A 9,395-nucleotide genomic window follows, 5' to 3' on the forward strand; every position below is an offset into this window, starting at 1 on the left:
TCAAAAAGTTTTCTTTAAAAAAAAAACAAGATGGTGACAGTTGTGTCTCTGTATGTATGTGTGGAAGAGGAGTCAGCAGCTGCAATGAAGCAGTTTACTCACTTGAGAAAACAGTGTAATTATGTAAATCGATACATCCGGATTTGTTTGAATGCATCGGCTGCTCAGTGAATGATCAGCTTCCTTATCCTGACCTTTGAGTAGGACACGAGCCAAGCCAGTGGGGCATCCCTGCTTCTACTTAACAAAAACCATTCAAGTTTCTAGTCTTTATGATTCTGAAGCCAGGCTCAAAAGCTTGTGGGCAGTGAAGGCTTAATTCTCAGAATACTGCAGGCAGGGCACAAAACAGGATTTGCAGAGCTCAGAGGATGAGCTTTAGTGCCAAATGGCTCTCTGCCCCATTCATTTGCCACACCGAATGCTAGGGGAGTTGCTATTTTATTTTACACGAAGAACAGCAGTGCAAAAATTACACCAGAGATCAGTTCGCACATTTAAAGAGCAAAACTTTGTGGACTCCTATCCAGATGTTTGTTTTCAGTATCTCTGGAGACATTCATTTTCTTAACCAAGCAACCACAGAGAACGTTGAGAGCGTGTTGTTTTCAAATAACCTTTATTAGCAAATTAAGTGCCATCGTAAGTTGTCCCCAAACCAATTTGCAAATACTGTTCAGTAAAAGATACAACATCCTTGGCTTTTCACCAACCCCAACACACCTTTTGCTCTGCCCAAACCTGTGCTCCCCGAAACACACAAAATCAATCCCACTCCAACTGCCCCCGACCTGCTGTGTGGGTTGAACCCTCAGACTGCACAACTCTGCGAGCGTGGCGCTCTGGAACTTGCTTCCGTCAAGAACCGCAAGCAACCTTCTGAGGCCAGCCAACCCTGGGAAGCCACCAACCAAGCTGAATTCAAGCCAACCTCAACCGCGGTGACCCACACTTCTGGCGCCTACCTTGGGTTGGAAAACGAGGGGGACAGGGGGGGCTACAGGCATAACCCAGCTAATTCAGCCAATAAGAACAAGCTGCCCCGTGTTTGTTGAGCAGCCATCTTGAAATCCACCACGAAAGGACAGGCCGCATCGAAACCTGAAGGTGGCCATCTTGAGAACAGACCTGGTAAGGGTAGCACCCATAAATACAAAACCTATGAAAGGATATGCCCCCACCCCAGCAAACTTGCCTTTACCAATGAAGGATTAACAGACTTTTTACCCACTCCCAAACGCCCGCAACTTCCTTAGGAAAGACGGGGGATCCTATGCTGTAGGAATGGAAGGTGTTCTTCTCTCTTGTAGCCGAGTCTCCAACTGGGGATGTCTTCGTCAAAACAAAAGGATTTCAAGCATCAAAGAGGAAGAATTCCGTCCAAAGACACTGGGATGGTTTTGCTTGTTTTAAAGGAGCACCAGAAAGGAACCTGACCTGCTTTGACCTCATCATTTTTGTGCCATTTTCTCCTGGCCTGTCAAAGTTCTTCTTTCTCATCCTTCTTCACCTGGAAGGAAGTAAGGATATTCAAGCGTTTCTGGAGTTCCTCTTTCTTTCCATCGCTCATCTTGGTCTCCTCGAGGAGCTTGGTGATCCGTGAAACCTCGCTGGCAGCAAAGGCATCGCCCTGCGAGAGGATTTTGGCCATGACTTTGACGTATTGCTCCGCTGATTTCCGGTCGGGCTCCTTGGCCCCTTCCAGCAGCTTCTGCCCCTCCTCCAGAAGACTCTTGCGCCCTGACTCTAGAGTAGCACGCAAGAACTTGCTTGCCAAGGCGTCAAACTCCTTTAAGCATCCCGGCATGCCCATATAGATGCCTTTGCTCTTCAGCCAGCGCTGGAGGTCGCTGGCTTTGACTTGTCCGTCGTATGGCAAAGGATTCTCCAGGTCTCCATTTTGGAACAAGTAAAATACCGGGTAGGCATCTTTATCCAGCTTGTACTTCTCTCCCAGCTCCATGTTCAGCTTGTCGCCATAATCTGGAAATTTAACCCAACAACAAAATATCAGGGATGTCAAATTTTAATCAATAACAACTCCACAAAAGGCTTGCCCGTTTTAACTCTCCGAGCCGCTTGAGCAAGACCCTAGGAAAGGTGATGCTACTGAAGCCAAGAGTTTGCTGGGGTGAAACTGCTCAGCTTTGGGGTCTTGTGGAAAGCGCGCATGGGCTGCAGCACAGTTTGAACGAGATCCCGGCCCTGTGCAGAGTCACAATGGGAAATTCGTAAAGAGTCCAGTGGCACCTTTAAGACTAACCAACTTTATTGTAGCATAAGCTTTCGAGAGCTACAGCTCTCTTGGTCAGATGCATCTGAAGAAGAGACTTGTGATTCTTGAAAACTGACAATGCATCTGATGAAGAGAGCTGTAGCTCTCAAAAGCTTATGCTACAATAAAGTTTGTTAGTCTTAAAGGTGCTACTGGACTCTTTACAATTTTGCTACTACAGACTAACACGGCTAACTCCTCTGGATCTATGACAATGGGAAATTCGCCACTGTCACCCTTCAGTCAGGCCTAACAAGAGAAGGAAGCAGCATAAAGATATGGCTGTCGCCCCCTTCAAAGGCCCTTAAGCCAGGGCTCCATGAGTGACTGAACTGGCCTAAATTGGCACATGCAGGAAAGAACGGAGAGCTCTTAAGAACAAGAACATACTTTGGGGCTCCAACTGTTAGGATATGAATGGGGCTCATTCCTAAAGTAGAAAACCCTGCAGACTGCTTGAAAGTGCTTCAGTGGGCCAGGTTGCTTCACTGATGGGGTTCCACTCATGGGAGGCCTCGGGGTGGAGGGGGTGGTGGTGGCAGGAAGCTGCATCTGTTCCTCCATTTTGCAGGGGGGGCACACAAACAGAGATGAAGGAATACCTCTTCTAAACTGGCACCCAATTAATGGACAGGACAGACTTCATTAATCACTTGGAAAGTGTTTAATTAACTAACTATAAATACTGCAGGTGAGCCGAAGGTGGGCCTTTTAAACGTAGTATGATAGACATTCAGGTGGGCGGGCTGGTTAAAATTTAGAAGCTGTTCAGGATCTGCGCTGACATAGAATCATAGGGTTGGAAGGGACCAACAGGGTCATCTAGTCCAACCACCAGCACAATGCAGGAATTCACAACTACCCCCCCCCCCCCCGTGACCCTTGCTCCATGCTCTAAAGCTTGAATGAACTGATCACTGAGAATCAATGGGAGCAACTTTCAGCTGTCCAGATTAAGCCATTGATTGGTGGGTGCTGTTACGGTGCAGGAGTGCCACAGGTAAGGAGGAAAGAGTGGACAGGCCTGCCCTTACAGGTCAGACCGTGTAAGAGGCTGCACTGTTTTATTCACATATTTATAGTCTACCTTCTTCAATGAGATTCATGGATCCACAATCAAGGTTCCTTGTGCCTGCTGCCCATTTAAAATGCTCAGATCTGCCTCATTTCCTTTGGCTCCGTGAATGTAAGATTTTATTAAATTGCAAACATTTACACTTCCTTCCATCTCCCCCTTGCTCCCAAATCTACGTGAGGGTTTGGGAAAATAAAAATTTAATAATTAATTGGTTAAAAGACAGGTGGTTAATCAACTAAACTAGTCCCTGCAGGACTAAAGCATTAGAAATGAGGCTCTGGGCATTCCATGGAAAAGCCAAAAAGCGGAACCCACGATATAATTCCGCTTCCTCATCCCCAAGATCTCAGTCATTCTTAACAGTGCAAGCATGGTGAAATCACAGAGCCTGGGCTGGGAAACAGGAGATGCCACAACACTGTCCTATCAACATGTGAGTGTGTTGCATTTAGACGACAATTATGTACTGACTTATTTTTAGGTACCTGGAGACCTTTTAGAGAAGCTTATGAACAGAGTTTCCACCACTGGTGTTTATTGTTGTTTTTTGTTTTTTCTTTCTTTCTTTGATTTGCACAAATAAGTATTTTTAAATAACACTCTTGTGCTTCCCATCCAGAACAGGCACCTGCACGTGAATCCAGTACTGGAGCATCTCACCTGAGATTCCCACCTCAGCCACCAACAAGTCCTCGCTGGACCCCGAGCTTTCAGCCACCTTTTTGAACTCATCCTGCTTCTCTCCGTAAGGATACTGGGTGTCAAATTTCACAAGAACAAACTTATGTTTTGGGATCACCTAAAAAAAAAAAAAGGCAAATGGAGAAACTTCAGTGGAACATTCTAGTTTAGCGCATGGTGGCAGTGCCTACAGTCAGGAGTAGAGAACCATCTCCTCCACCTTCCTGTTATAGTCTCCCTTGTGGTGGAACTTTAGACTGGAAGCTCCTTGGGGCAGGGATCTCTTGTCTTGTATTATGGAAAGAGCCTGGCATGCTGGCAGTTATACCTACCTGATAAATACTAGATCCAGAGCAGTTAGTCATGTTAGTCTGTAGTAGCAAAATAGTAAAGAGTCCAGTAGCACCTTTAAGAATAATCAGTTTTAGCATAAGCTTTCGAGAGCCACAACTCTCTTCGTCGGATGCATCGTCAGCTTTTGAGAACCACAGCTCTTTGTCAGATGCATCATCAGCTTTTGAGAACCACAGTTCTCTTCGTCAGATGCATCGTCAGCTTTCGAGAACCACAGCTCTGATGATGCATCTGACGAAGACAGCTGTGGTTCTCAAAAGCTGATGATGCATCTGACAAAGAGCACAGTGGTTCTCAAAAGCTTTATGCTACAATAAAGTTTGTTAGTCTTAAAGGTGCTACTGGACTCTTTACTATTTTGATAAAAACTAGGGAAACCAGAAGAGAGGGTCCCAGGGCACAGTTGGAAAGGCACAGAATTAGTCATTTTTCTGAAGTCTGGGTGGCAACCTGCCCCTTATGCCTCCTTAAGGAAGTAAGGATGGAAAAGAAGGAAGGAACTGAATTCCTCAACCTTGAGGAAAAGGAACTTTGCACTTGTCACAACCCAGTCCAAAGATGAATCCCAGCAGTGACTCTAACTAAGCTCCCGGGAAGCTTGAATAATTCAGTGCAAGGATTCCATTATTAAAGCTTCCTATTTATTTCCTCATGGAACCAGCCCCAATATCTGAACCTGTCAGCGGATGCAAAATCTGGCATTCCAAAAATCTCCTCCAAAAAAGTAAGTTTACAATTTTTAAGGCAGAAAAATAGGTTTGAAAGTATATGAGCAATGCCTATTAAAATATCAGAAACTGGAGGCAGATGGGAAAGCACTTGGCAAGTTTCCCAGCGATTGGGATGGCGTACAAGTTTGGAGTCCCCTTAGCCCTCCCCTCACAAGCTAGCAGAACAATTTATAGTACTTCACACATGTTCTGCAAATCTCATGTTCAAAGAACCTCAACAAGGTGAGCAGAGCTGTTTGTGGCCAAGGCAAGATTTGAACTAAGGATGGCATGGGATCACAGCTAATTCTCCTAGACATTGTGCCATGCCCGGGCAATCAGCCAACAACAGGCTCATTTGCTAAGCTAAAGTAAGCTTGGCACAGCCTACTTAATAATAAAATACAGAGCTACCTGAACATATAAGGTGCTTCATGAAGCGATACACCCAAACACAAGAAGGAAATCTCTGCCCCTAAAGAGCGTATAGGACACGCAGCCTTGCCAACATGTGCCCAGTTCATCGGCAAGAAGATTCGACAGCTGCTCCGAGGCAGGGGTGCTCCAACCCAGTCTAGAGTTTCCTGCAATATTTTCCTTGCTGTTTATCTGAAAGCTGATCACGTCAATGTGTTATTTATCCCTGATTTAACATGTCACTCTCCCAGAGACAGCTCAAGGCTGTGTCCAGTTCCAATACACACTTTGCAATAGTAATTGCTCAGAAATCAATAAAATTAGCATAAACTATAATTAAAAGCAACTCTGAATATGGTGGATCAAAAATGAAACCAAAAAAGGAATTTCAAATTAAAAATAGATCCGGCACCACAAAATGCAGCAATACAGGCTCCTTCCACGCACTTTGGATACTACACTTTCCATGCACCTCAGTTATCATTTGCAAATGGCTTTTCCTGTTTCACACCAGAAAGTACAGTTGCAAACAATTGCTAAATTGCACTGAAAGTGTATTAACCAACACGTGTGAAAGCAGCCACAATCTTAAGAACAAAAAAATGGGGAGCCAGCGTGGCATAGTGGCTAGAATGTCAGATTACGACCTGGGAGACACCAGTTCGAATTCCTGCTCTGCCATGGAAGCTTGCTGGGTGCCCTTGGGCCTAACCTACCTGTTGTTAGAGTAAAATGAAGAATGATGTCAACTGCGTTGGATCCCCATTGAGGGAAAAGGCAGGGTATAAATGAAGTAAATAACTATCATACAGTTAAAGAAAAAGCCAGCAGAATCTGCTAAACCAGTAACGGGGGGGGGGGGGGGGGGAATCAAAATTGTAAAAGTGCTTGACAGTTTTTTTTCAAAAAAATCTGTTTTGCCTAGCACTAACAAGTTTGCAAACTGGGCTCCAGCAGAGAGGTCAGGGGAAGAAATGTGAAAAATAAGGAGCCACGACTGATGAGGCCCCGTTTTGAAGCTGAGTTCAGATGCTTCTTTGCCTTCTCTTTGAGGCATTCCTACCAATCAGTTCTAGTTTCGGTGAGGCTGAAAGAAATGTCCTAGCATGCAAAGACGGAAGCCTGCTTACTCTCAACTGGCTTATGAGTCCTTCCATGCAATGCTGTGTCGGGTGAAAGGTGGCCACGATCTTTGGTCTTAGGCACTGAAGTCTATCCTTACTGCTCCCCTTTTACAGATGGGCAACCGGAGGGTGTTCTAATTGAGTTCCCCCCTTAAAAGGAGAGCTATGTTGCAGCATCCCACCCAGCCAGAGACAGCTGCTACAGGTGCTTCCCCCAAAATCTCAGGAAGCGAAGCCAAGAGCCCATCCTCAGGACAGGGCTTGGCTGGAGCTGAGCAGGGTGGCGGCCACCCCCGCAGTTCTCAGCCTCCGAGGCAGCGCTGCTCGTTTTTAATTTGGGAGATAATGCATGCACACTGCTGTCTGTCCTCAGGCGCAGCCACATGACTGCGGCGCCTCTGTAAAAGCCCAGCGCTCCCCTCTTGCCTGGTGGCTCCCCTGGAAGAGAGAGCGAGGGGGAAAGCTCTCTGCACATGCGCAGGGGAGAGGCCTTTTGAAAAAGACCCCCCCCTCTCCCTCCTGCCCCGCGCATGAAGCCCTGGCGCTCCCGGGGGGGCCTGGACGGCTCAGCCCTTCGCAGCTTCCCCATCCCCGCCAATGAGACCCTGCCAGGAAGCCAAGCCAGCCCGGGGCCGCTTTGATCCACTTGGACTGCCGCGATTGGCGCACGACGGAAGCCGCCGCCCTCGCTCCTGGCCTCCCATTGGCTCTCTCCGCCCCCGAACAGACAGGTGGGCGGAGAGATCCTTTCATCTTCCAACTGCAAATCTAGCCAGGCGATCCCCCCCCCCCCCCCAGCCCCGCTCTCATCCTCGCTTGCCCAGGAATAAGCCCCACCGAACTGCGCATTAGTTACTCCGAAGGGAATACGTGCCTAAGGCCATTGGATAAGGCGTGGGGGATCGGGTGCCACCTCCCTCCCCAATCCCTTGCAATTGCCTCCCCCCGTACAGCCCCCCCCCCCCGACGCAGAAAGCAACAATTCCGCGCGCTTCCAAACGCGGGTCCTCTGCCATATAAACGGAGCCGCCGCCGGCTCTCTAGCCCGCCCCCCCTCCCCGCCTTTCGGCTCCCAGCAGACGGAGGAAAGCCACGCATCAGCCCCCCCCCCATCCCAAAACAATCGTTGGGGCGGCGCAGCGCAAATCCGCGCGGAGCTCCCCCAAACGCTCCGCCGCCGACCAAGTCGGCGCAGAAGAGGGGCTGCAGACGCGCGTCCGCGGGGCTCTCGGGAAGGGGCGCGGTGCATCGCCCCCTCCCCGCCGTATGGATAAAAGCCCCCCGGCGCGCGCGCCTCTGCCGGCAGCCCCCCGGGCCTGCTGGGGCGGGCGAGGGCGCCGGGGTCTGCAGGCGCGGCGGGGCGGCGCCCTACCTTGTAGAAGGTGACGGCGTCCAGGGGCAGGGCGCCCCGGGTGTGCAGCGCCTGGCCTCCGCGCGGGGCCGAGGCGGCCAGCAGGGCCAGCAGCAGGCAGGCGGCGGCGGCGGGACTGCGGCTCCCCACGGCCATGGCGAGCTGGTGCGCGGGCGGCGGCGTGGAAGCGTCTGCCGGGGGAGGAGCCGGAGCCGGGCCCGGACCCGGGCGGGTCACGTGCTCCGCCGCCCCAGTGCTCTGTCGCCGGCAGGGGGCCGAGCGGCGCCCGCGATCCTCTCCGCCAGCTGCTCGCGGAGATCCCACGACCCTCTCCTCCTTGGAGGAATCTGGAGGCGGTGCCGGATGCGTCCCTCCGTGGCCAAAGGGCAGCGGGCAGGCGCTGCCCCATCCCAGCTGCGGGTGCTCGGAGGCGGCCGATGGCTCGCCAAGCCTCCCTCTCTTCCCGCCAGAGCATCACCCTGGAGCGGGGAAGGCAGAACAAGGGCGAGGGCTGAGGGGGCAAAAGGGAGCCTTTTCAAGAGAAATTAAACAGAAATCCTCTTGAGAGAGGATAACAATAACAACCAGCACGTAACATGCACTCAGAGCAGCTTACGAAGTGTGTTAGCATTATTATCCTCAAGACGATTCCCCCTGTGAGAGAGGCTGAGAGAGCTCCGAGAAGCTGTGACTGCCCCAAGGTCACCCAGGTGGCTTCAAGCAGAGGAGCGGGGAATCAAACCGGCTCTCCAGATTAGAGTCCTGCTGCTCTTAACCACTACACCAAACTGGCTTTGGGGGGGGCGGGGTCAAGAGGAATTGATAGCTGTGTCTAAAAAATCAGTAGGAGGAACCAACGGCTGGGTCTAAAAAAGGGAATTCCAGAAAAAGAAATTTCCCATCCCATAACAACCCGAGCTGCCAAGCCACTGCAGTCCCGAGGAGCTGCCCTCTGCCACTGCTCAGGGACAAGCTGCTGGAAGGTGCAGCTGCCCCGCACCACATGCAGAGTGCATTTCTTTTGCTCTTGAACATCCAAGGAAGGAGACTGGGGAATGCCTCTGAGTTCACACAGAGTGCCTTTTGCTAATGACCCTTCCCCAAACTGTCCAGCCATCGTTTCTAGGCCAGTCTTCTTTTTTTCACTTAAGGAACAATTTGTGAAACAAAAGACCAAGAATAGTTGGCTTCCTCTTTTATTGTCTTTAGTGCATTTTATCCTGCCTCCAAGGAGCTAGGCCAGTGATGCGCAGTCCCCCCCCCCTCCATTTGGTCCTCACAACAATCCTGCAAGGTAGGTGAATCTGGGATTCCTCTAGGCATAGCCCACCCCAACTGTTCAATTCAGACTCCACTGAATAACCTCAGATAAGTCTTTTTCTCTTAACCTCAGTTTGCCTGTCTG

General features: G+C 50.0%; 1 protein-coding gene across 1 annotated transcript; it reads right to left on the reverse strand.

Moving 5' to 3' along the window:
* Positions 1-600: 600 nt before the first annotated feature.
* Positions 601-8,194, reverse strand: ERP29 (endoplasmic reticulum protein 29). The gene is made up of 3 exons (XM_054997123.1): positions 8,012-8,194; positions 4,014-4,152; positions 601-1,983 (listed from the first exon to the last, which is right to left on the reverse strand). The coding sequence occupies exons 1-3, from the start codon at positions 8,144-8,146 to the stop codon at positions 1,481-1,483; spliced, it is 777 nt and encodes a 258-aa protein (XP_054853098.1). The 5' UTR covers positions 8,147-8,194; the 3' UTR covers positions 601-1,480.
* Positions 8,195-9,395: the final 1,201 nt, after the last annotated feature.

The sequence above is a fragment of the Eublepharis macularius genome, chromosome 13 (genome assembly GCF_028583425.1).
Source record: "Eublepharis macularius isolate TG4126 chromosome 13, MPM_Emac_v1.0, whole genome shotgun sequence".
NCBI classification, from domain to species: domain Eukaryota; kingdom Metazoa; phylum Chordata; class Lepidosauria; order Squamata; family Eublepharidae; genus Eublepharis; species Eublepharis macularius.

Coding starts and splice junctions, on each gene's coding strand:
- ERP29 (XM_054997123.1), bottom strand. CDS start 8,146: ATGGCCGTGGGGAGCCGCAGTCCCGCCGCCGCCGCCTGCCTGCTGCTG. Junction 4,153..8,011: donor ACGCCGTCACCTTCTACAAG/GTAGGGCGCCGC, acceptor TTTTTTTTTTAG/GTGATCCCAAAACATAAGTT. Junction 1,984..4,013: donor GGCTGAGGTGGGAATCTCAG/GTGAGATGCTCC, acceptor TTAAATTTCCAG/ATTATGGCGACAAGCTGAAC.